Here is a 27,349-nt window from a genome sequence, read left to right as displayed (position 1 = left end):
AGTAAACCTAGTGACCGTTAGGAATTTCGGTGGGACTGACATGCAACTCGGTAGGACCGATTCGGTTAGGGTTTGGGCATAACGTAATCTCGGTGAGACCAATTACACAAACTCGGTGAGACCGAATTTGGTAATTAGCTAACCAGAGAGTTGGTCAGGCAAACTCGGTGGGACCGATTTGCTCTTTCGGTGAGACCGAGTGGAACTCGGTGAGACCGAAAAGTTACAGAGGGGAAACACTGAGTTTACATTTGCAATCTCGGTGGGACCGATTGCATATCTCGGTGGGACCGAGAATATTACAATAGGTAACAGAGAGTTTGCAATCCCATCTCGGTGAGACCGAGATCCTTATCGGTAGAACCGAATTGCTAGGGTTTGGTAGTGGCTAATGACAAGTGAAACTCGGTGGCGCCGGATAGGAAAAATCAGTAGGACCGAGTTTGGCTTAGAGTTTAGGTCATATGTGGATATGGGAAAGTGGTTGAGGATTTTGGAGCATATCATTAAGCACATGAAGCAAGAGGCTCATTAAGCAACACCTCATCCCTCCTTGATAGTATTGGCTTTTCCTATGGACTCAATGTGATCTTGGATCACTAAAATGTAAAATGAAGAGTCTTGAGCTTGAAGCTTTAGCCAATCCTTTGTCCTTAGCATCTAAGGAGTTCCCACAACCTTTAGTCCATGCCACTCCATTGTTGAACTTATCTGAAACATGCTAGATAGAAGTGTTAGTCCAACAAGAGATATGTTGTCATCAATTATCAAAACCACCTAGGGAGCACTTGTGCTTTCAATCTCCCCCTTTTTGGTAATTGATGGCAACATACATCAAATCTTTAAATAAAGATATAAAGAACAGCAAGTAAAGCTTTGGAAGAACATGTAGCAAGCATAGGCTCCCCCTACATGTATGCACTCATGTAAATATGAAATATAGAGGCATGTGAGAGCATAAACATGACAGAGTAGGCAATGTGTTACATGTATCTTGGCCATATGCATCAGAGCAAAAGATTATCAAGAAAAATACCTTCATGCTCATGAGTATTTCTTGCAAACAGTATGTACATAAGCAAGAACTCCTCATACTCATGATTTTGATGCATATACTTACCTTGTGGTCTCGAGTTGGCTTAGGATGGAATGAACCTGCACAAACAAGGTTAGATAACACAGGTACGTCCACTAGCCAGAGCAAACAAAGGAAACCACAAGAATACCAAGACTGGGATGACATGTAGAGAGTGAGTACAAGGTACCACATTGGATTCAACATGTCCCCACGAATAAAGATATGCAATGAATTTGGCTGATTTCTTTTCCTTTAGGTGTCTTGCTCCCCCTGAATCTTACATGGGATATTGGGAGAAGATAGGAGACAGAAAATCAGAGCTGAATAGAACTAAAAAGACATGTCTTTCCCCCAAAAAGACATGTGGCATCTCTCCTCTTGAACATCAAGCGTCTGGGATCCTCGAGACTTTCTCTCCCCCTTGAGGTCTCTCTCTCCCCCTTAATACTTTCTCTCTTGTAGGTTTGGTCCTTGAGACTGTTTCTCTCCCTTGATGTGATCTCACTCTCCTACAAGCTTTGATGTGATCTCTCTCTCCCCCTTTGACATCAATTTCCAAGAAGGTTTTTCCTGGAATCCGCCAAATAGGTTTGGTCCTTGAGATTCAGCACAAAGCAGAGGATAAAATTGTGATGCTTGTGGAGGACAAGATTCATTGAGTGGAGCTGGATCCGAAGAAATGTAGAACAAGTGGCAAACTGTTTTTCTGATTGCAAAGTCGGTGGCACCGAGTGGCATATTTCGGTGGTACCAAAAAGATTTGGTTGGACCGAAATTTGCAAGTCGGTGAAACCGAGTTTACACAGAGAAAAACACTTGTCACCTCAGCTCACTAGTCAAGTAAGATCTCACAAAGATTTGCAATGAATTAGCTGAAGGATTTGCAAGAAATTTGATGCAGGAAGATGCAGAACAAAACAAACGGGAAAAAGTGAAAGTTTCTAGATGAAGTGTTTTTTTTGTTTGAGAGAGAAGGAAACAAATATGCAAGGAACAAATGCAATAACTCAGAAAAGGGACATAATAGAACTTCATCTAGAATTGGGCGGTGACATAGTCACCTATGTTAGAGTATATTGACTTAGGAGTCAAGTGAGGACACTTGATCATAGGTCATATTCATCGTTTAAGCTCAAAATGGGGTTACCATTTTTCGTTTAAGCATCTTGATGTATTCACATCTTGTTGAGTTGCTTTGACTCATGTCTTGGAGTAAAGCGTCTCTAAGATGGAACAACATACCTTGGGTGGTGGTGTGGTTCTTGCTCATGTAGTTGAACTTGTGTGGGTGCTCAGGGTTGATGTAGTTCATCAAGAGTTGGGAGCACCACTTGGAGTTTGAGTTCATCTACCTACATGGGTTAGTTCTTGCAAGGAAGAGCACTTGTGTATCCAAAAATGACAATCATGAAGCTTAACATAGAATTTGTCAAAGGATATGTTTGAATGGTTTTGTGCTTCCTTGTCTTCAACCACTATTGTGTAGAGTCTTGGTCTTGTAGAGATTTCTCAAGATGTGAGTGAGTCGCAATCTCATGGAATTAAATTCAACCAAGTACCTACATGGGTTAGACAACATGCAAGGTGCAAATATATCCAAGACATAAGATAGTTATCATAAGAGATACATCATGGATTAGTCATAAGCTCATGTCTTGCATGTATCCAATGGAGTTCCTACTCCAAATTCGAAGCATCAATGATGTTCAATTCTCCTCTCAACCTGCAAAACACTTTCTCATCAAGCGGTTTAGTGAATATATCCGCTAATTGCTTATCGGTGCGAACATGCTTAAGATTGATGTCACCCTTAGCAACATGATCTCGAATGAAATGATGACGAACTTCAATATGCTTAGTTCGAGAATGTTGTATAGGATTATGACCAATTTTGATAGCACTTTCATTGTCACAAAGCAGTGGAACATGTTTCACATAAATCCCATAATCTTTAAGAGTTTGGGTCATCCAAAGTAGTTGAGCACAACATGAACCAGCGGCAATGTATTCCGCTTCGGCGGTGGATAAGGATACCGAGTTTTGCTTCTTGGAAGACCAAGACACAAGAGATCTACCAAGAAATTGACAAGTACCCGAAGTGGACTTTCTATCAACCTTGTCTCCGGCATAATCTGAGTCGGAATAGCCAACAAGATCAAAAGAAGACCTCTTAGGATACCAAATGCCAAAATTTGGTGTATGGATTAAATATCTCACTATCCTTTTCACAACCTTAAGATGACAATCTTTAGGAGCAGCTTGATATCGTGCACACATGCATACACTTAGCATAATATCGGGAAGTGAAGCACATAGGTATAACAATGAACCAATCATAGAGCGATAAACCTTTTGATCAACTGGTTCACCATCTTTGGTTAAATCATTATGTCCACTAGTAGGCATGGATGTAGACATACCTTTGCATTCTTGCATATTGAACTTCTTGAATAAGTCCTTGGTGTACTTTGTTTGAGAGACAAATGTACCTTCCTTAGTTTGCTTGATTTGCAACCCGAGAAAGAATTTGAGTTCACTCATCATAGACATCTCAAACTTCTCTGACATTAGCTTTCCAAACTTTTCACTAAAGAGAGGGTTAGTTGAACCAAATATGATGTCATCAACATAAATTTGGCATACAAAAAGTTCTCCATTAACCTTTTTAGTAAAAAGAGTGGAGTCAATTTTACCAATTTCAGAACCACTTGTAGTAAGGAACTTGGTCAAGCATTTGTACCATGCTCTAGGAGCTTGTTTAAGACCATAAAGAGCTTTGTGAAGTTTGTAAACATGATTTGGTTTCTTAGGATTGACAAAGCCGAGAGGTTGTTTGACATAAACCTCCTCCTCTATTTCTCCATTTAGAAAAGCACTCTTAATGTCCATTTGGTACAAGGTGATATTATGGTGATTAGCATAGGCAAGTAAGATGCGAATGGACTCAAGTCTAGCAACGGGAGCATATGTCTCACCATAGTCCATACCTTCGACTTGTGTGTATCCTTGGGCGACGAGACGTGCTTTGTTGCGAACCACTTGTCCATCTTCATCTTGCTTATTGCGAAACACCCATTTGGTACCAATGATGTTGTGGTTGTTGTCGGGCTTCTCAACCAATGTCCAAACTTGGTTTCTCTCAAAATTATGTAGCTCTTCATGCATAGCGTTTATCCAATCCGGATCTTCCAATGCTTCTTCAACCTTCATTGGTTCAATGCTCGAGATGAATGAATAGTTTTCACAGAAGTTAGCTAAACGAGTTTTTGAGCAAGTGATTCTCCCAGTTTGTATATCATTGAGGATTTGCTCGACGGGATGATCTTTGGCAATTCTTGCTCGAACTCGTGAGAGCTTTTGCTTGGGTCTTTGTTGAGCATCTTCTTCATCTTGTTCTTCTTCTTGGCCTTCTTCATTGTTGACGTCGTCGTTCTCTTGTCGTGGTGGAGAAGGAGGTTGTTGATGTTCATCTTGACGTACTTCCTCGTTTTCTTCATCTTGGTGTGGCCCACTTGTGGATGCTTCCGTGTCGAATCTTGGTTCACCTTGTCGTGAAGTAGAAGCTTCCACTTGGACGGACGAAGTACTCTCCTTCACCTCTGTTGGACGAATTTTGCCAATAGACAAGTCTTGAATTGCTTCTGAGGGGTCTTTGTCTCCTACATCAATTGGCAATTGCTCTACTTGCGAGCCATTAGATTCATCAAACTTCACATCTACCGTCTCTTCAACCTTTCGGGTGAAATTGTTGTAGACACGGTAAGTGTGAGAGTTTGATCCATAACCAAGTAGAAAACCTTCATGAGATTTAGGAGCAAACTTTGAACGACGATGCTTATCAAGAATGTAGCACTTGGAGCCGAATACTCGAAAGTATCCAACTTGAGGCTTGTTACCGGTGAGGAGCTCGTATGCCGTCTTGCCGAGTAGCTTGTGAAGATATAGGCGATTTGTTGTGTGACAAGCTGTCTCAACCGCTTCTGCCCAAAAGTGCTTTGGCGTCTTGTATTCATCAAGCATTATTCTTGCCATTTCGATGAGCGTTCGGTTCTTCCTTTCAACAACTCCATTTTGTTGAGGTGTGTATGTAGCCGAGAACTCGTGTGAAATCCCTTCTTCGTCAAGAAAGGTGTCCACATTTGCGTTCTTGAACTCCGTTCCGTTGTCACTCCGAACCTTCTTGATCTTCACATCGAACTGATTTTGGGCTTTCCTAGCGAAGTTTCTGAAGATCTTCTAGACTTGTGACTTGTCATTAAGAAATAACACCCACGTAAATCTTGAAAAGTCATCAACTATAACTAGACCAAAAGAATTTCCACCGAGACTCTTGTAGGCATTGGGACCAAAAAGATCCATGTGAAGCAGCTCGAGTGGCCTCCTTGTGGTCATGATGTTCTTCACGGGATGTCTTCCTCCAACCTGTTTACCTGCTTGACAAGCACTGCAAAGTCTATCCTTATCAAATATGACATCGTTAACTCCAAGGATATGATTTCCTTTAATAAGCTTGTCAAGGTTTCTCATGCCAACGTGACCTAGTCGTCTATGCCACAACCAACCTTTTGAGGATTTAGCAACAAAGCAAGTTTTAGGTTGTGCCTTTTTAGAGAAATCGACAATGTAAAGATCACCTCTACGCATACCAGTAAAGACCATTTTATGATTGTCTCGACGAAATACTTGGCAATCTACCTCAGTAAATAGGACATTCAAACCGAAATCAGCAAGTCTAGATACTGAAAGTAAGTTGTAGCCAAGAGATTCAACGAGCATGACATTTTGAATGGAACTATCATGTGAGATGGCCACCTTACCAAGGCCAACCACTTTACCCTTTGAATTATCACCAAAGGTGACATATTTTCGAGGGCCATTGTTTTCAGCAAGCTCACGAAACATCTCTTCATCTCCGGTCATATGATCAGTACATCCACTATCAAGAACCCATTCCTTTCCTCCTGATTCATATCCCCGAAGATTTGCCATAAGACCAAAATGTCTCATTGCATCGTCGAGATCGAAGTCACTATCATCATCATCATAATATTCATGGTCATCATGATCTTGTGACTCATCATTTCCTAGAGAGGGCAATTCATTAGATAAATGATCAAAGTGGTTACTTTTATGAATTCTCATAGCTTTGAATATGATATCATTAATGATTCCAACATCTCCTTTAGCATGCTTAAGATTGGCAAGTTCAAGAAGACATTTACCAAAACTAGGATCACTAGAGTTCATCTTAGTCAAGGCAATGGATTTATGGAGAATTTCATCCAAAGTTTTCAAGGAATGATTGGGAAATCGTTCCTCAAGAAATTTCCATATAGTATAGGCACAATTTTGAGTAGGCAAACTAGCAATCAGATTTTTGGGCAATCCTCTAATGATGAGCTCAACAGTTCTAAGATTGCGAATCATGTCAATATCTTCATCTAGGGTAGGATGCAAGGGATCAATATGGGGTGCACAAGGGCTAGCAATATACTTGTTCAAATGATATTGATTGAAGATTACAAGCATCTCATTTTTCCACTCATGAAAATACTTTCCATCAAGAATAGGCACTCTATGTCTAAGACTCCCTAGAGTAGACACATCCATCTTCCTCCAATGGTGATTAAACCAAGGCAATGGAGACCAAAGCTCTGATACCACTTGTAGGATCTAGAAGTAGATGTGTCTAGAGGGGGGTGATTAGACACTTTGTGCTAAAGTTGCAATTTTTAAGCTTTTTCGGTTTAAGTGGAGTTTAGGCACAAATTCAACACACACAATACATATCAAGCAAGCATGCAAAGAGTATATGAGCAGCGGAATGTAAAGCATGCAACTTGCAAGAATGTAAAGGGAAGGGTTTGGAGATTTCAAACGCAATTGGAGACACGGATGTTTTTCCCGTGGTTCGGATAGGTGGTGCTATCCTACATCCACGTTGATGGAGACTTCAACCCACGAAGGGTAACGGTTGCGCGAGTCCACACAGGGCTCCACCCACGAAGGGTCCACGAAGAAGCAACCACCCACAAAGGGTCCACGAAGAAGCAACCTTGTCTATCCCACCATGGCCATCGCCCACGAAGGACTTGCCTCACTAGCGGTAGATCTTCACGAACTAGGCGATCTCCTTGCCCTTACAAACTCCTTGGTTCAACTCCACAATCTTGTCGGAGGCTCCCAAGTGACACCTAGCCAATCTAGGAGACACCACTCTCCAAGAATTAACAAATGGTGTGTAGGTAATGAACTCCTTGCTCTTGTGCTTCAAATGATAGTCTCCCCAACACTCAACTCTCTCTCTCATAGGATTTGGATTTGGTGGAAAGAAGATTTGAGTGGAAAGCAACTTGGGAAGGCTAGAGATCAAGATTCATATGGTAGGAATGGAATGTCTTGGTCTCAACACATGAGTAGGTGGCTCTCTCTCAGAACATATGAGATGGAATGGTGTGTGTGTTCTGATGGCTCTCTCATCGAATGGGAAGGAGGTGGAGGGGTATATATAGCCTCCACACAAAATCCAACCGTTACACACAATTTACCAATCTCGGTGGGACCGAATCAGAAAACTCGGTCTGACCGAAGTAGTAAACCTAGTGACCGTTAGGAATTTCGGTGGGACTGACATGCAACTCGGTAGGACCGATTCGGTTAGGGTTTGGGCATAACGTAATCTCGGTGAGACCGATTACACAAACTCGGTGAGACCGAATTTGATAATTAGCTAACCAGAGAGTTGGTCAGGCAAACTCGGTGGGACCGATTTGCTCTTTCGGTGAGACCGAGTGGAACTCGGTGAGACCGAAAAGTTACAGAGGGGAAACACTGAGTTTACATTTGCAATCTCGGTGGGACCGATTGCATATCTCGGTGGGACCGAGAATATTACAATAGGTAACAGAGAGTTTGCAATCCCATCTCGGTGAGACCGAGATCCTTATCGGTAGAACCGAATTGCTAGGGTTTGGTAGTGGCTAATGACAAGTGAAACTCGGTGGCGCCGGATAGGAAAAATCAGTAGGACCGAGTTTGGCTTAGAGTTTAGGTCATATGTGGATATGGGAAAGTGGTTGAGGATTTTGGAGCATATCATTAAGCACATGAAGCAAGAGGCTCATTAAGCAACACCTCATCCCTCCTTGATAGTATTGGCTTTTCCTATGGACTCAATGTGATCTTGGATCACTAAAATGTAAAATGAAGAGTCTTGAGCTTGAAGCTTTAGCCAATCCTTTGTCCTTAGCATCTAAGGAGTTCCCACAACCTTTAGTCCATGCCACTCCATTGTTGAACTTATCTGAAACATGCTAGATAGAAGTGTTAGTCCAACAAGAGATATGTTGTCATCAATTATCAAAACTACCTAGGGAGCACTTGTGCTTTCAACTTGGTGCTTCGTTGCTTTGGTATGATTATACAATGGACATTGTTTTGCCTAAGTTAAAGTTTGTATTCCGAAAATAGTCTCGCTATGTGATCGAGAGAAGACCAAATCATATCGCAATGGATGTTCCTCCATCATGTGTGGTTCATTCTCATGGTTCCAGCTATTGGTGAAACCACTTACGTTTGCAAGAGGAATTGTAGACTTCACAAACAAATTTGTCTTTCACTCTGTCCTGAATGTTGGCCCAGAGAAGCATCCATGTTAGTAGAAAGAACAAATATTTTTTCTAGATCTTTGCTTTTGGAGCTACATATTTGTATATGATTTGTGAATCATTGAGATGCATTAACATGTTGATCTTATGTATGGGGATCATACTAGTTGGTTGTGAATTTGGGCTACTAATGTGAACATGTTACAATGCCAGGCCTGTGAGTCTCGCGTGAACATTTCGAACGGATCAGCTCTTACTAATGTGCACAACATGATCCTTATTTCTGTGTGCTCAATGTTTACAAGTTACTAGCAGTTCCTTATTTCTATTCACTCAGTGTTTACAAGTTACTGATCTATCACTAGCTAGCCTACTAATACGCTCCTGGCAGTTTTAGTTGTGACGCAAGATTTGAAGGTGGAAGTTTTTTGAATAAAAATGCGTACCTCTGAAGAAACTGACATGTTGTTCTGAAGAAAATGCCATGCGAATCAGAAGAAACTGCCAGCAAAAACATTCGCAAATGCCTTATCTCCCAGCGAACATTCATCAGCTATTGCGATCCTACATGTACACTATCCGACTGACTCGATCCTACGTGAATAACCAGCGGATCACACACGTACCTCATCTGTATGAATCGAGCGCACTCGTTTGACCATCATGCCGACGTGCAACCCAGCACAGATGGGATGCACCACTAACGGGACGGGACGACACAGTCATAATTTCAGTTTTTCTAGTTTTCCACGGCAAGCTGGCGCGCTAAGCCATGCCTGCTTATGCATTGAATTTCGATGACCGTGATGACCATCTGTTTCCCACGACACGCTTGTTCACCTAACCTCCGCCTATAATTACTGGTTCTTCGGTGGCACCATCACCCAACTCACCCTATCCTCATAAGCCCCCACTGGCCCGACGTTGCTCACCACTTGCCCTTGCTCTCGCCACACCCGTCATGCCCCCGTCCGTCTGCAATAAGTGAGGCCGGAGGCGGTCACCGCCGTAACTAGTGTTCGTTTTTTCACTAGAAGGCAGACGGAGGGAGGAGGCATTCTATCGGTTTTTAGATGGCAATGCGGAGTATGAGGACTTGTTGGAGCGCGACCACCTGGCGGAGGAGCAGCGTATCGCTAATTTGTACCACCAGCGGGGCATGGAGCAGTAGCGCACCGACGCTCTGAGTCGCGAGCAGAGCGCCCGCAACTAGGCCGACTACGTGGAGGCCGACGCCCAGCAAATAGCCCTAGAGGTTGTCGGGCACGCACGCGTTCGCGGCACCGAATTCTACAATCAGCTCGTTAAGTGGGTTACCCGCTAGAAGCCGAAGCTTCGGTGGACCACACTGGCATGGAAAGGGCCAAGACGCGCGAGCAACGTGCCCTATCGCACCTCTGGCAAGTCCGTGGTGAGGAGGAGGACGTTGGTGCCGGCATTTAGCGTGTACCGCAGATGGCGTCCGGCATCGTCTAGTTAGCTAAGAGTAAGTTAATACTTGTACACTACTAGAGTATTAGTGGGAGTAGATAGTTAACTTGGCTATGATGGTTGTCAACGTGGAAGTTCAGTACTCTATATCTTTATCAGACATGTTACTTTGCTCTGAATGTTGAACTTTCCGTTTGAACGTATGAAATGGGATGTTATTTTTCTAAATGGGTTGTATTTGTCCACCACGGGTTTAGAGGTTGACTTGTGGGCCTACTAGGTTGACGCGTACACAATCACAAGATGATTGTACATGGAGAGGATGACAGCAAGGACCCACCAGGGTCATGGCAGTACTTGAGCAAGTGCCTCCTTATTTCAAGCCAAAAATGGTTCCTCCTAATGGATTTCTGACATCTGGGTCCAATGCCATTGTCAACGTAGTCAATAAACAAGAGAATTGCACAACGAGCGGCTGACACCAGGGACCCAGCAGCTTGCCCAGTTATTTTTATTTTTGAGATGGAAGCAGGGTGTCAACTAGGCTATGCGGGGCACTCTGGCCTGTCTAGCCAGCCTTTTCTTTTATGTTTACCACAAGACCAGCCCAGTAGTTTTTTCTTTCTGAAAATGGCTAGCCTAGTTTCTTCTTCTTTTGGAGAATACCCAACCGAGGCCTACTTGCTTTTGTGAGTCCTGTTGGGCTGCAAATCTTTCAAGACGAGGAGAGCTTCATTCGGTTTGCCCAGAAAATGGGCTATCAGTAATGAGAAATGGGATGCATATTTTTAAAACACATAAAACCGGCAATTAGTTTCAATTTTTTTCATTTTGGGATTTTAAATTCCATTGATTTTTATGCGTGGACAATTATTTAGATTTTATATTGATATAAATTTATTTTTCAAATTAGTTTGAATATGACTCGAAATTTTGGGATTAAAAATAGTTCGGACCGCATCGAAATATGCAAAATTTTATATAATTATTTAACCGAGGCCACGATATGGGTTGTAATGCTAACAAAAAGAATATGGGCTCCAAAAAATCCTTAAAAATAGCAAATGGGCTCTAAATTATTAGAAATAATGGCAAATGGGTTGTATACTATTTTCCACATATTTGAGACTAACTTGTGCGCCTACTATAGGTTGACGCGTGCGCTTTCCTAAAAAAGGTTGACGCGCACGCAACGCCGTGTCAACTTAGTCAACACACGAGAGCAGTGACTATTGATGTCCATCCAACACCCGTCGTGCTTCTTCAATCTCTGCTCTTCCTGCTCCAACCCCTCAATCAAGCGCCGGCAGGACTGCCTGCTCCCTCCTCCCGCGGCCGGCTGTGCTTTCGCGCAGGCCTCGCCGCCCCACCGTACTCCCATTGTTGGCCTAGCCATCCCTCTACTCACCCAGACCTCCTGTTATTCTTCGGTGACGGCAGCCTCACACTGGAGCCGAAGCAGTAAACCCTCGTACTCCCCTCCGCATGGGAAACAACTGTCAAGTCTTCCCCTGCTCCTGGTCATTCCCTTCCTGGGCCTCGCCGTCGTCCCCGCCTTGGTGCTCTCGACGCAGCATGGTCAACGTGGTCAAGGAATGACTTCCATCGGAAGAGGACTGTATGTGGAGAGGCTGAAAGCTGGGTCCAGAGCCACAGCAAGGAAGTGCCTACTTATGCAATATAATGATTCCTCCACCTGACAACAAAGACCCACTGGAATGGCCCCTGTATTTTGTGAAAAAACATCCCCCCTCCCCCCGCGCTGACATCTTGGACCCACGAGCTATATGTTCGCATGCAAGGAAGTGCCTCCCTATTACGCACAAAAAAAATGAAGACCCTCACTGCTAGGTGGGATCCACCATATTTGGAGGCTGACTTGTGGGCCAACTAAGTTGACGCGGGCACAGGGCTTTGTCAACTTAGTCAATATAAATGATTCTAGGTATAGTGACCGTATGATATCCATCCAACAGCTGTCGTGCTTCTTCAACCTCTGGTCTTCTTGCTCCAGCCACCCAAACCATCGCAGGCCGTGCCGCTTGCCCCTGCCTCTCGTGGCCGGCGGTGCTGCCACGCAGGCCTCACCGCCCCTCCTACTCCAACCGCCGGCCAGGCCATCCCTCTAGTCACCCACAACCCCTGTTATTCTATGGCGATGACAACCTCACACCGAAGCCGAACCAGTCAACCCTCATACTCCTCTCTGCGTGGGCATCCACTGCCGCGTCTTCCCTGGCTCTGCTTCGTCCCCTTCCTAGGCCTTGTCATCGTCCACTGCTTTGGTGCTCTCGGTGCGGCGTCATCAACATGGTCAAGGAACAATTTCCATCAGAAGAGGATTGTACATGGAGAGGCTGACAGCTGGGTCCATGGCCGCAGCAAGGAAGTGCCTCCTATCACGCGTAAAATAATTATTTCTCCACCTGACAGTAGGGACCCACCGGAAGGGACTCTGTATTTTGCGGAAAAAACTTTTTCCCCCTGACAGCTAGGACCCACCAGCTACATCTTCGCACGCAAGGAAGTGCGTCCATACTACGGGCAAAAAAATGATTCTTCCCCCTGATAGCTGAGACCCACCAGCTATAACTTCGCACGCAAGGAACAACTGGGACCCACCCGGTCAAAGCGTACGTAGCGTTGTCTGTCTGGTCACGAACGTGTACGTACATACTGGTCGATCGGTCTCTCTACAGCGATGAACTATGGTCGAGTAAGGAGCGGCACATGTCGTAGTAGAGGCACGAACGTAGCATGTCTCGCAGTCTCGTCTATAACATGTACACATACGTACAACCACGCTGCAAGAAAGTAAATACGGCTACGTATGTACATACGTACATGGTCTCGAACACGTACAACGACATTGTCCTATTCATCGGTAGCCAACCAGCTGGGTCAGAATGGAGGAAACATCGTCCTGTTCATCGGGAGGCAACCGACTGGGTCGGAATATCTCGTGTTCATCGGGAGCCAACCGGCTTGGACGGAACAGCCGAAACGAGGTCTGGCGTACCGCAGAGCGGAGGAAACGGCCTTCTATTCGACCACGTATGGTCGATACGGGATCCTGTTAATCGGGAAGGGTCTGGCGTACCACAAAACGGAGGAAACAAACTTCTATTTGAGTGCCTACGGTCGAAACGGGGTCCTGTTGATCGGGAGGGGTGTGGCATACCGCAAATCGAAGGAAACGAACTTGTGTTGGAGCGCCTACGGTGAAACAGGGTCCTGTTCATCCACCATCTATTGCCTCGCTCCAGCCTCCATGGGCTACTGCTCATCGACCGTCGACCTCCTCCAGCCTCCACCAACTATTGTTCATCCACGGGCTACTGTTCATCCAGCCTCCATCCGCTACTGTTCATAGAGCCTCCAGGGGGTCCTGTTCATCCAACCCCAGCTGGTTGGGGTGCGGCGGCCTCCTCGGGGTCCTGTTCATCCAGCGGCAACGGCCTACTACCACAGGGTCCTTTTCATCCAACCCCCACCGGGAACTGTTCATCTACAGCCAACTAACCGGCTCGACTCACCACGTCTCAACTCGTTCTACGTACCGCGCGCACGGTAGCAACGCCCCTATTCATCAAGAGGCAACCCAACACCGGCTGGCTACGTCTCGCACGGGGGCTCGATCGGCTTCAGTAAGTAGCAGCAGTGATTGATCGCTCGGTTCAGTTAGCAGCAGCAGCGAAGGAATCGCTCGGGTTTAGTCAGCAGCGAATGAATCGCTCGGGTTCAGTTACAGCCAAGGGATCGATCGCTCGGGTTCAGTAACGTGCGATCACTCGGGTTCAGTTAGCCAACGCCTCGCACACACGCGCGTACACGAGAGAAACGCGCAAACCATAGTGCATCGCTCGGCCCCGACCACTCACCGTAACCGGGAACTCCCCGATATTTTCCTCGCCCTCACTTCTACCATGATTTTTCCATCATGGACGGTCCAAAGAATGTCATCCAGCCGCGTCTCTGGCCTGCCCAGGATGAAAAGCCCATTTTCTGTCATGATTTTTTGTCATAGAAGTAGGAGCCCACCACATCTATGATGATATGTGTTTTTGTCACAATTATCGTCATAGAAGTGTCATAAGCATGAGAGGAAAAAAATTCATTCGACCCAAAATGTCACGGATGCGTCTTTTTTGTAGTGTACGGAGTGGAAGTATCGCTTATGTGCGGGCCGTGGGCAGAAAACGGTTGGATTCCCCTCCACTATATATAGGGGGTCTTCTTCCCCAAGAAGACCTACCTCTTATCCCCTTGCTCCATTATTGCGCCCAAAGCTCATTTTCACCTGATCTCTCTTCCTAAACATCAAAACTTGTTGATCTTCTAGGGTTTGGAGGAGAGGGCCTCGATCTACACTTTCACCAAGAGGTATTTGATCCCTCCCCCCACTAATCTTTCACGGATCTTGTTACTCTTGGGTGTTTGGGCACCCTAGACGGAAGAGGTTATCTCGGAGCCACGTTCTATTGTGGTGAAGCTTCGTGGTGGTGTTAGGAGCCTCCAATTAAGTTGTGGAGAGAGCCCCAACCTTGCTCATAAAGGTTTGGTCGCCGCCTTCAAGGGCACCACTAGTGGAATCATGGCATCTTGCATTGTGCGAGGGCATGAGGAGAATACAGTGGCCCTAGTGGCTTCTTAGGGAGCATTGTGTCTCCACACCGCTCCAATGGAGACGTACCTCCCCCTAAAGGAAGGGAACTTCGGCAACACATCATCGTCTCCCTCGACTCCACTTCTGGTTACTTCTTACCTTTACTTTGTGTAAGCTTATATTGTGTTTCTATCTTGTGCTTGCTTGTGAGCTTGTTGTTGTGCTTGTCATATAGGTTTTTCACCTAGTTGCATATCTAGAAAACGTACCTATTTTGTAGTTAACCCTAATTTGATTCAAAAAAAACCTAGAATTTGGTATTTACCTATTCACCCCCCTCTAGTCAACCATATCGATCCTTTCGCCAAGCAATACTTGAACTCAAGTTATGGCCTTAGCACTTTAAATGGAAAAAAGAGAATGATGATGGTTTTGTTAAGAGAAGTAAAAAAATGAAGAAAGTCTCACATGAATGTAGCTAATCATTATGCAATGGAGAAGCCTTATAGTCAATGCTCATGCAAGGAGTAGGGATTATCATGCAACACATGCACTAGATCTACAAATGTATGAAAGCTCTCCAATGGATTAGTGAGGTGTGTGTCCAACTTCTTGCCCACGAAGACGTGGCTCATCATATAAATATATGTAATGCCCCGGCCAAAACCACCGGTTCCCCGCCATTGCACATGGCTACCACCTAGGATTCAGATTGGCCCCACAAACCAACCCTAGTCTTTTATGCACTTTGTCCTCACTTGTGTGCACCCGAGATCAAATTCCGGCTCGATTACACATCCTTAAATTGCTCCAAGCCAAGTAGGCTTAACTTTGAGATTCCTTTTGGATGGGCTCTTGGAAAAGAAGGTTCACCATGTTGATATGAGTAGTCTATCATTCCTATTAACTTGGGAAGTCACATACACCTCCACTCAAAGGAATTGACGTCCTTGTTGGCCTAGCAGGAAAATTCCCTCTCGGCACATGCATGTGCGCCGTCGTTCGCCGTGCCGCTGTCAGACGATGGCGAGGAAATGATACTATTGAGATGACGGGTGTCGCGGGTCTACTCCTTCGCGAGTTAGGCCGCTTTCGCCACGACGGCTGCCATCTCTGCCGCAAGGTGCTCGGATTCCTTGATGCTGAGTCTAAGATCCTTTGTGTTCTCGCGGCGGCAGCGCCTTGCATCTGTACACACTTAGGTCAGCGACCGACAGATGACTTCACGCAAGAGCTACTCCTCTGGTCAAGAAGCATGGTCACGCGGGAGCCTCAACAGTTGTGGGAGGAACCGGGCGCCGCGGCCCTCTGTGCGGCCCGCTTTCCCTCATGGTGTGCGGCCCATGCCTCTAATTAGGTGTCCTCCTCCTCAGGCTCAGCGGCACGGGCATGAGGACCCAGTGTCGGCCAACAAGAGTAGGGGCCAAATAGGTGCGGGGGATGGTAGAGCTGGACCAATGCAGACCACATTGCATCAGCCAGGTTGCGTCCCCGGGCGACTGTGGATGTCGCGTCGCTTGAGCTCCCGACCCTGTCCACCCGCGATAGTTGTAGTGCGACACGAAGGGCGAGGTCCTCATCGTCCTTCTTCGACTCCTCACGCAACAGGGCATCCCAATTGATTGGGTCTGCCTCATTCCTGGATCCGCTGCCGGAGCTTAACATGGGAAGGGAGGGGATGGGACGAGGACAGGAGGGGACGGGCAGTTGAGCGGAGCGAAGAGTGAGAGAGTAGGACTAGGGATTGGTTTGGGTGAGGTTTTTGTGGTGACGGGTTGCGTCGGCGGGTGACAACGTTGGATGGTCCAACATGACAGACACGTACGGTCCACCCCATATCCGCCCGAGATATGGGCTCGGTTTGAAGGATGACCGGCAGCCCAAACGTATATGGCCGATTTGAGGGTGTGGTTGGGTCTATTTTCGTGAACAAACACTAACCAGATCGTCCACCTGGATGTTTGGTGTCGATATGAGGGGTCCAACTGTAAATGCTCTTAGGGCATTTTGCAAGAAGATATGAGACCGCGATAGAGCATGTCTATGAGTCCGACAAGAGAAGAAAGTGCATCAGAGACACGAGGAGATCGTGCGGTTGTGCATCGTCCGATCCTATGATGCGGGTGCGACCGGCCAAAAGCTGGGCAGGTGCCGGTCGACCGCCAATTTCACAAAGGTAGTGTTTCATTTGTCCGGCTCCGATAGGGCCCAACTCCTATAATGCGGGTGCGACCGGCCGAAAGTTGGGCCGGTGCCGGTCGACCGCCAATTCCACAAAGGTAGTGTTTCATTTGTCTGCCTCGATAAGGCCCAACTCCTATGATGCGGGTGCGACTGGCCAAAAGTTGGGCCGATGCCGGTTGATCGTCAATTTCACAAAGGTAGTGTTTCATTTGTCCGGCTCCAACAAGACGGAAGACAAGCGGCTCATATGGAAAACCTGGGCCCCCGGAAACATAAAAGTTTTCTTTTGGTTACTGCTCAGAAATCGTCTCTGGTGCAACAATAGACTCCAACGCAGAGGATGGGAGAATGGATATTTCTGCACTCTATGCACAAGATATCTGGAGACCTCAGTTCATCTTTTTTGGGATTGCTCGGTCACTAAGGAAATATGGAGACGGATTTCAACCTGGAATACTATGACAGGCTCATGCGCCTTGCTTCGACCTCAGACCACATCACCTCCTCCGTTTGCAAAATGTGCAACCTCGTCCAACAGTCAAGACCAAGGCTTAGAGAGAGACTCAAGACGATGATCCTTCTTGTCACGTGGCACATCTAGAAGGAGAGGAACAACAGAATTTTCAGACATGAATCAAACCAGAATTGCAATGTGATTGTCGCGATCAGAAGAGATGCAGAAAGTTGGAAGCTAGCAGGGGCGAAGTGCCTCGCGACGCCACTGGGGGATCCACGCTAGACTCCCGGTTTTTTCAGCCCTGGTTTTTAGGGTTTTTGCAAAACCATCTCTTGTAACCCACCATGATCACTTGATCATGAACATATTTCCCGCCTTCTCCCTGCTTAATATATGAATGCCGATGGTACACCGGTTCTTTCAAAAAAATTGTGCACTTGTTTAGTCGAGGATAGAAATGATTCTACCTGACGCTCTCGTGGCCTCTACCCCCCATGGCGATGGCGTGCATTTTTTCATGTGTTTGGAGGATTTCCACTGCAGCATACCTGGCCAAACGAGCCGGCCCGGCCTGGCCCGGCCCGGCCCATCTTAATCGTGCCTGGCCCGACACGGCCCGCCAGGGCCCGATTACTATACGGGCCGGGCCGGGCGGCGTGCTGCGCCCCCAGGCCCAGGGACAGCCCAGTTAGTAAATGGGCCGGCACGTTGGCCCGTTTAGCACGGTGGGCCGCATATTTTTAGCTTATTATTTGACGCACTAAGCGTTTTTAGCCTATTTTTACATGTTGGGTCATATATAGATATATAAAAAAATTAAAAAACATAATCGGGCCGTGCCGTGCCGGCCCGCGTGCCGAGCCTCCAGGCCCAGGCACGGCCCAGGGCGTGCCGCGTGCCGGGTCCGGCCCGTTTAGCCCGTGCCGTGCCTGGCCCAAGACGGGCCGTGCCGGCGTGCTCACGGGCCGACCCAAAAAAACGGCCCATTTGGCCAGCTATACACTGCAGTGTCATCCTTTGGGATCTTGACCCAACTGTCTCATCATATCATGGCAGAAAAGAACTTACCCCTGCAGTGAATGGTTGATGACCCTATCACAAATTCACCACACAGCAACAGGCGGCCGGTATCGTTCACTTTTTGAGACGTTCTTCATCAGCGTACTCGAAGTGCTTCGAGTCATGATGAGCAACTCCGGAAAGCACATGTTTTCTTGTGTTGATGGAGTACTAAGCTTGGTCCCATGCGCTCAGAACGTCTTTGATCCAAAAATAATTTCAAAGCATTTCTTTTATATTATAGTCCTTTTTTCGACCAAAGGGGTCTGACGGTCCCCATTTCATTACGAAAATGGAGTAAAAACATATTTTAAATCTTTTTAATTGCAAAATCTCTCTTAAACGGTGAGTTTGCAAGACTTCCGTTAACCCAATTTTTTTGTACTTTATACTAAAACTGCGACAAGTTATATGGATGAGAGGGAGTAGCAATTTGCCTGCACATCCCTGAAAAAAAAAGACAATTTCCCTGCACCTTTTAGCTCTTAGTCTTCTACTACTCCAGAATTCATGTTGCTATGACATTACAATTCCCCCTTTTCTACACTCAAGAGTCTTTAAACCGTTGAGAGAAATACACATTAAATTAGACTCCGACTAGTCAAGAGATACGTTTGGCCGCCTTCCAACCTAGGGAGTAGAGTAAAATACAAATCAAAATACAACACAGAAATACGATGTCACATATGTGGTATTTCTTTTACAGAGGGAGTAGGGAGTAGAGTATAGGAAAATGCACAAGAGCACCTGGGTGCTCCACCCCCTATATGAATACCAAATTCAAAAAATACCAGAAAAAAATCTAAATAATCTGAGATCTTGAGATATCAAACCTAGGTGCCCAATTTACTCCCGTGTAAAATTTCGTGAAAAAATATCAAGAAATGTATCCATGACAAACTAAATACAGTCCAGCCTATGATCCAACTAAATAGTTTTTGTTGTACATAGGAATTTTTTGTCTTTTTACCGAGAGCATCACGAATATTATTTTTTCACGAAAATTTGCACGGAAGTAGATTGGGCACCCAAGTTCGATATCCCAAAATCCAAGATATTTTTTTATTTTTCTCAGTATTTTTCTGAATTTAATGTTCATATGGGGGTGCAGCACCCAAGAGCCAAAAATTCGCGTCCGTAGAGTAAACTCGCTCCAGGCGCGTACGTATATTATACAGTAGTTGTACCATTCTTTTGTCATCTCCAGCCCCAAAAAATCCTCAGGTATGAGCCCGTAAAAAAAAGGGTTTGTTTAGGACACATCTAGATGTGACATAGTTATGGCACATCTAAGCTGATTTTCACTTTATTTGTGGTCTATTTTTTTGTCTTAGTTTTTTTTTATTGATGCATTATATACTTGTGGAAGTTAGATGTGACATCCTTAAAAAACATCTAGATGTAAATTAAATAAACTGGAAAAAAAATCCCCAGGTATGAAGGCAAACATCCCTCCCTTCCTGGATATCGCCTGTATAAAACCCAGTTCCCAACGCCACCACAGCCCCACGCCTCTCACCACTCTCCCACCGCCACCGCCACCTCCTCGCCGGCGACAATGTCGGTGCACATCGCGGCCGTGGCGGTTCTCATCGCGCTCCTCGCCCCCGCCCGAGCCTCGGACGTCTCCTCCTTCCCGCTCACGCAGACGCAGTCCCCGGCCAACGCCTCCGCGGCGCCCTCCTCCCCGCCCTGCCGCCTCGACCTCTCCGCGGAGCTCTTCGGCGGCGTGGCCGCGGCGTGCGGGGCCGGCGGCGGGCCGGGCTCCCTCGACCGCGGCCGCTGCTGCCCCGTCCTCGCGGCCTGGCTCTTCGCGGCGCACGCGCGCACGGCGCTGTCCGTCCCGGCGCCGGCGCCGGCGCTGGCGGGCGAGGGCCTGGACGGGGGCGAGGGCCCCATGGTCCCGTACGACAACCAGCGGTGCGTGGACGCGCTGGGCACCGCGCTGGAGAAGCGCGGGGTGGCGCTGCAGCGGCCCAACGCGACGTGCGACACGGTGATCTGCTTCTGCGGCATCCGGCTCCACCAGATCGGCTCGCTCCGCTGCCCGGCCGCGTTCGCCGTCGGCGCCGCCGCCAGGAACGCCACGCCCACCGCCGCGGTCAAGGACCTGGAGAAGAGCTGCCGCAACGCGTCCTACGCCGGCTGCTCCCGCTGCGTCCAGTCCCTTCAAAAGGTCAGCTCCTTTCTTCGCTCCGCTTTTTCCCTTTCCAGCTTTCCTGCTCTTCTCTCTTCCTTTAATTTGTGCGCTAAAATCTACTCCCCCGGAGTAGTACTTCTTCAAGGGTTCATCATGTTGATGCATTCCTGGTTTTCTTTTCACCTCATTATCCTATCTCGTTATCTGTAATGTCGATTTCAATTAGTAGTTAGCTTAAGTGCGGCACTAGCTAGGACGGACTATGAGCGATGCCTTTTTCTCCGTGTGCTTTATCTTGTTTTATCGAGCAGAAAGAGCCCATTTGACATCCAGGAGACCCCCCTTTCCACACAGAAAGGCCCTTTCTGCTCACATTATTGGTTCACATGCTCAGATGGGCTTCCTCCTTGTTCTTGAGCTGATCACTAATCATTAGCTACTTGATTGTAGTAGTATTTCTTTGTGAAGGCATTGCGCTCCCACTGTAGACAATGTTACTCCTACTTAGCATTACCAGCTAGTACTCGATTACAGGACCATGCTAGTATCAAGACAGCAAGGCCAGATTCTTGGTCCAATGCCACAGGCCATAGCAATGATGAATTGCATCATTTAGTTTGTTAACCACCTGCTACATCGAAAGTTGTTAAGCTTGTCCTTAACTTGTTTGTCGCGCATCCTCATTGGCATTGGCATCCTAAATTAAACAGTGAAGAACACACCCCTGTACTTGTGGTCTTGTACTGACAGTTCATGAATTTAGGAAGCTGTAATCTTTGACATTGTTCTGTACTGAGATTTTGGTGTAAGAACAAGAAGATCGACTCGAGATCATGTGCATGATCAAGTGGTCGTGCATGGGTAGCATTTATTGAGGATTTCATAGGGCCGGGCAAGCCAAATGTTCGTAGTAACATTCAGTTCTGAAACAGCGAAACACCCACCAACTTCGCAACAACCTGCATTGCATCCACGTCCCTGCATGGAACACATTAAATGCGAGCATTTCTTCATCAGGGTTCGCTCGAGGGAGGAGAGGAGTTTAACCTGTGTGTGTGGTATGTGCTTGTGATCAGGTGAAGGGGAACGTGAGCCGGGAGGTCGCCGGCGGCGACCGCGCCCGGCGGATGCTGGGGCTGGACTGCCAGCTGATGGGCCTGACGTGGCTGCTGGCCAAGAACAAGACGGTGTACATCCCCACCGTGTCCGCCGTGCTGCGCGCCATGCTCTACACCGCGCACCCCACCGAGTCCGGCAGCCACTCCAAGGTTAGCGGCGGCAGCGGCGGGGCGCCGCCGCGGTGCAGCCCGGACCAGGAGAACATGCCGCTGGCCGTGGACTCGCTGCAGTTCGAGCACGCCGGCAGCACGAGCTCGGCCGCCGCCCTGCTCCGCGGCTCCCTCCTCTGGCTGGCGCTCTACTGCTTCCTCTGGGACGCGTTCTTGTAAACAGGGCATGCAGTGTGGATTAAGCTAAGCTTGTTGATAGAGTAGTACTATTTTGTAGGAGCTGGTTGGTTGGTGTTAGGGATTAGCTTCCTTTTTGGCTTGCACAGTGTTGCAGATCGAATTAGCGGATTGCACCGGTGGGTCTCTAGTATCCCCACCCCGTGCTTCTATCCTTGGTTTATTACCCTGCTATTTTGGTGAAGTGGTCGTAACTTGTTCAAGCCGAAACTATTTCTGTTGGCATGGGCACAAGCAACGAAAAGCAAGAAAAATGAGCCGCGGGTATGATGAATCTGTTGAAAGGAAGAGTCGGTTTTGGTTCAGAATAGCTTCACACACGACATTTTTCTTGCCTTTGGCGCGACAGTTTTGGTTTGTGGCAACGGATTTTCTTTTGAAGAATAGAGGCAGGGTGGCAGGCTCCAGGGCAGGTGAGGTGAAGACGAGGGAAGAGGACGACGAGGGGGAGGTTTTCTTGGCTTTGGCGCGACAGTTCACGTGGTAGGTAGCGTCGTGTCGTGTGTGGGTGTGGGTCAGTGGGTGTCGTCTAGTGTGCATCTGCATGTCGTCCTTTCTTGTGTCTGTCTGGCCTGGGGTGGTGTGGTGTCCCTGCCTGCCCGCCCGCGTCTTGTTCCGTGGTGTTGCCTCTGCTAGCTCTTCTTCGATTTCCCAGCCAGCCAGCCCAGCGGCCCAAGAAAAGATGATAACCAAACCAACGTTTTTCTTTCTTTCTCAGTGTCATTTGTTTTTTCTTTCGAAAATATCATATCTATTATAAAGATTTATCGGAAATACAAAGCACCTCAAACATAATAAAAAATTATATTGAGGTCCATGGACAACTGAGCAACCATTGCCGTCGCAAAAACGAGCCGCCGATGCACCGTTGTCGCCGCTTCCATACTGGAGCCGGTCTGACCTTTTCGATGACAGCCGGTTCAGTGGAGTTTTTTCTCCGAGGTGACCATGGAGCCTTTTATTTCTCCATCCAATCTCAGGGCCGCAATCAACTGGTACAAACCCTGAAATACAATCTGGTGTACAATGCAACCCGACACCGGTGCGTACCTCAGCCCCACGGTATCTGCCACCAGTGCATTAGAATTGTGTGTTTGACGACATCACGCATGGTATAAAAATCGAATAGTGTGTTTGAAACTGAAAACATGTGCGTTTGTTGACTCATCGCATGCAATTGGAAAAAAGAAATACCGTATGCAATGTGGTGTACACATTTTTAATGATCAAATCGTGTGTGCGATGATCGGTTCCATCGTACACGTTTGTACTTGGGTGAAATGTATACAGTGTACATCACACAGTTCTAATAAGTAAACTGTGTGTGTGAGATTATTTTTTCCTCTTGTAGGCAACTTTTTTCATGTTGAGATGCTCTTCAAGCGGAATTATGTGCATGCATGAAAAGATTGTCATTTTTTATCCACATAAGTGAGCTTCCTATCGAGATTGAGATGAATTTTATTGTTGAAGTAAAGTTGATCCAGACAAAGAAGGTGGATATATCGATTTATTCATCGCTCATTAAGGAGATTAGATATCTCATGTGACGCCCTCGATTTGATCGTACACTAATCATATACGCAAATGTGTACGATCAAGATCAGGGACTCACGAGAAGATATCACAACACAACTCTACAAATAAAGTAAGTCATACAAGCATCATATTACAAGCCATGGGCCTTGAGGGCTCGAATACAAGAGCTCGATCATAGACGAGTCAGCGAAAGCAACAATATCTGAGTACAGACATAAGTTAAACAAGTTTGCCTTAAGAAGGCTAGCATAAACTGTGATACAGATTGAAAGAGGCACAGACCTCCTGCCTGGGATCCTCCTAAACGACTCCTGGTCGTCGCTAACGGGCTGCACGTAGTAGTAGGCACCTCCCGAGTAGTAGTAGTCGTCATCGACAGTAGCGTCTGGCTCCTGTGGTCCATCGTCTGGTCGCAGCAAACGGGTATAGAAAGAGGAAAAGAGGGAGCAAAGCAACCATGAGTACTCATCCAAAATACTCGCAAGTAAGGAACTACACTACAAATGTATGCATTGGTATCAAATGGAATAAGGGTATCATATGTGGACTGAACTGCAGAATGCCGGAATAAGAGAGGGGTAGCTAGTCCTATCGAAGACTACGCTTCTGGCCACCTCCATCTTGCAGCATGTAGAAGAGAGTAGATGGTAAGTTCACTAAGTAGCATCGTGTAGCATAATCCAACCCGTCGATCCTCCCCTCATCGCCCTGTGAGAGAGCGATCACCGGTTGTGGGTGTGTTTTATTAAGTATCCAATTCTAGTTGTCATAAGGTCAAGGTACAACTCCAAGTCGTCCTGTTACCGAAGATCACAGCTATTTGAATGGATTAACTTCCCTGCAGGGGTGCACCACATTTCCCAACACGCTCAATCCCCTTTGTCCGGACACACTTTTCTCGGTCATGCCCGGTCTCGGAAGATCAACACGTCGCAACCCTACCTAGGCACAACAGAGAGGTCAACACGCCGGTCTAAATCCTATGGCGTAGGGGTCTGGGCCCATCGCCCATTGCACACCTGCACGTTGCGTACGCGGCCGGTGAGCAGACCTAGCCTCCCTTATAGAAGAGCAGGTGTTCCAGTCCAACCCGGCACGCGCTGCTTAGTCGTTGACGTCACGAAGGCTTCCGCTGATGCCATGACGTCGAGTGTCCATAACTGTCCCCGCGTAGTTGGTTGGTGCGTATAGGCCAGTAGCCAGACTCAGATCAAATACCCAGATCTCGTTAAGCGTGTTATTTTGAAGTAACCGCGAACGCCGACCAGGGCCAGGCCCACCTCTCACCTAAGTGGTCTCCGCCTGTCCTGTCGCTTCGCCTCAAAGTAACAGGCGGGGGCCGTCGGGAACCTAGGCCCACCACTACCTGGGCGGAACCACCTGCCCCTTCAGCCCCCACATCAGAATCACTTGCGGGTACTCAACGAGCTGACCCGACTTTAGTCACCACCTGTATAGTATGTATATATGTATGTATTTACCCATGATCAACACCCGACGTGATCACAACCCGATAGTATAGCATGGCAGATTGACAAGAATGTAGGGTCACTGATGATGATCTAGCATCCTATACTAAGCATTTAGGACTGCATGTAAGGTATCAACAGTTGTAGCAACAATGACAGGCTATGCATCAGAATAGGATTAACGGAATGCAGTAACATGCTACACTACTCTAATGCAAGCAGTAGAAAGAGAGTAGGCAATATCTGGTGATCAAGGGGGGGGCTTGCCTGGTTGCTCTAGCAAGAGAGAGGGGTCGTCAACACCGTAGTCGTACTGGGTAGCAGCAGCGTCGGTCTCGGTGTCTAGCGAGAGAAGAGGGGGAAGAAAAAATAAATATTAAGCAAACAGATGCATAGCGATGCATGACATGACAAGTAGCGGTGCTAGGGGTGCCCTAATGCGGTATGAGGTGATACCGGTGAAGGGGGGAAACATTCGGGAAAATACCTCCGGGGTTTTGCGTTTTTGGACAGAAGAACCGAAGGAGGAAAGTTGCATGTTCGCTATGCTAGGGATGCGTGGCGGACGAACGGGTAGGGTAACCGGATTCGTCTCGTCGTTCTGAACAACTTTCATGTACAAAGTATTTTTATTCGAGCTACGGATTATTCTTTATTAATTTTTAAAGTTTTAAAATATTTTCTGAATTTATGGAGTTAATTTAATTCGCAAAATATTAAATACTAAATGCTACGGCCACACAGAAGTGTACCCAGAGATTGACTATTTGACTGACAAGTGGACCCTGTTGACCGCCTAGTCAGCAGTCAACAGTCAACTTGTTGACTGGTTTGACTGGTCCAACTGACATGTGGGGGGCCACATGTCATAGACTGCTAGTTAAACTATTTAACTAACTAGATTTATTTAGTAGTGGGACCCATATGTCAGTGGGACATTTAGTTAAGCAGAGTTTTAAACGGTTTTAGTTAATCCAATTAAGTAGTGGGGCCTACTGTCAGTGCCTAATTAGTGTTAGGATTAGGGGGGGCATTAGCACGTAAACTATCGGCGGCACCCGGCCTGTATTGAGCGGCAGCAGCAACCAAAAGCAGAAAGCAGGGGGCGGCAGCAGGCCGCGCGGGGAGTGGAGGTCGGCGGTGGGTGCGGTGTGTGGCGTGGGGCGCCCGAGGGCGCAGCGGCAAGCAGGGGCAGGGGCGGAGCCAAGGCCAGGGGCTCCGGCGGGAGCGCGCATGGGAGGCGATGGCGGGCGCGGCGGAGGGCGGGGCCGGGGGAGTGTGGCGACTGCGGGCGAGCCTCACGGGCGCGCGAGCGTGTGCGTGGGTGCAGCCCGAGCGGCCAGGGAGGCACGCCGGAGCGGGGGAAGCGGGCGCCATGGGCAAACAGCAGCAGCAGGTGGGGTAAGGCGGGAGCGCGGGAACACGTGCATGCGCAGGTGCTCACGACGAGCGCAGCCTCCAGCGAGCGGCTGTGGGGCGCAGCCAGTGGGAGCGTGGGCCGGTGGCGCTGAGCGCGAACACGGGCGGCGGTAGCTGCGCTAGCAGCAGAGGCGACTGCGGCGGAGCAGCACAGCGAGGTGGACGACCAGCGACGGCGAGCAAGCAAGTGGGGAAGCAGCAAGGCAACGCAGGCGGGGCAAGGTTACGGCGTGCTCGCGGGAACCAAGCGCGAGGCGAGCAGCAGCTGCAGGTCCACGACAGCGCGTGGTCGTGACCCGTGACGTGCGCGAGCGGACGACTGAAAGGGCGCAGGGAGCGCGGCCGGGGACGGCACCCTAGCGTGCGCGAGACAGGGTAGAGAGGGGAGGGAGTGGCCCTCACCATACGATGCAGGGGTACGGGCGGCGAGGCTCGGTGATGCTAGTCAGAGAGGAGGATGAGGATGACGTTCCGGCGACGGCGATCCAGGGAAGGGAACGGCTCGATTCGCGCGAGGCAGGGGGTCCCGAGTTCCGATGCGTCCAAGTAGTCGATGAAGACGGCGGAGGCGGTGCTCCCAGTGCAGTCTCAGGCGACGGGGAGGACAGTGGCCACGAAGATGAGATCGGCCATGGCGACGTGGTTCAGCTGCGGGCGAGGTGGAAGAAGCGGCGCAAGGGAAGGGGAAATGGCGCTAGGGTTTCGCCTGGGGCTCAGGGGCGACGCCCTTATCCCCTCTGCGACGCCTTGTAGCATCGCCGTGGTGAGCATCGCGCGGTCACAGCGGCGATGATGGCCTGTGGCGGTGACACGCACGGGGATAGAGAGGGGATAAGGATAAGGGGGTTTAGGTGGGTTGGGCACAGTGTGTAACTTAGGCCCAGTTGCATAGTA

At 48.0% G+C, this 27,349-nt stretch overlaps 1 protein-coding gene across 1 annotated transcript; it reads left to right on the top strand.

Annotated features, from left to right (window-relative positions):
- The first annotated feature begins 19,887 nt into the window (after nt 1-19,887).
- On the top strand, nt 19,888-22,212 carry LOC125541397 (uncharacterized GPI-anchored protein At4g28100). Its single transcript, XM_048704821.1, has 2 exons — nt 19,888-20,598; nt 21,639-22,212. The coding sequence occupies exons 1-2, from the start codon at nt 19,981-19,983 to the stop codon at nt 22,008-22,010; spliced, it is 990 nt and encodes a 329-aa protein (XP_048560778.1). The 5' UTR covers nt 19,888-19,980; the 3' UTR covers nt 22,011-22,212.
- The last annotated feature ends 5,137 nt before the right edge of the window (nt 22,213-27,349 follow it).

This window comes from Triticum urartu, chromosome 2 (genome assembly GCF_003073215.2).
Source record: "Triticum urartu cultivar G1812 chromosome 2, Tu2.1, whole genome shotgun sequence".
In the NCBI taxonomy this organism is placed as follows: domain Eukaryota; kingdom Viridiplantae; phylum Streptophyta; class Magnoliopsida; order Poales; family Poaceae; genus Triticum; species Triticum urartu.
The sequence above is the reverse complement of the archived record's forward strand: the minus strand, read 5'-3'. Positions and strand labels throughout refer to the sequence as shown.

What these genes read in the sequence shown, in the direction of transcription:
- LOC125541397 (XM_048704821.1), top strand. Translation starts at nt 19,981, where the DNA reads ATGTCGGTGCACATCGCGGCCGTGGCGGTTCTCATCGCGCTCCTCGCC. An exon ending in GCGTCCAGTCCCTTCAAAAG is followed by an intron (nt 20,599 to 21,638) that starts GTCAGCTCCTTT and finishes GCTTGTGATCAG; the next exon opens with GTGAAGGGGAACGTGAGCCG.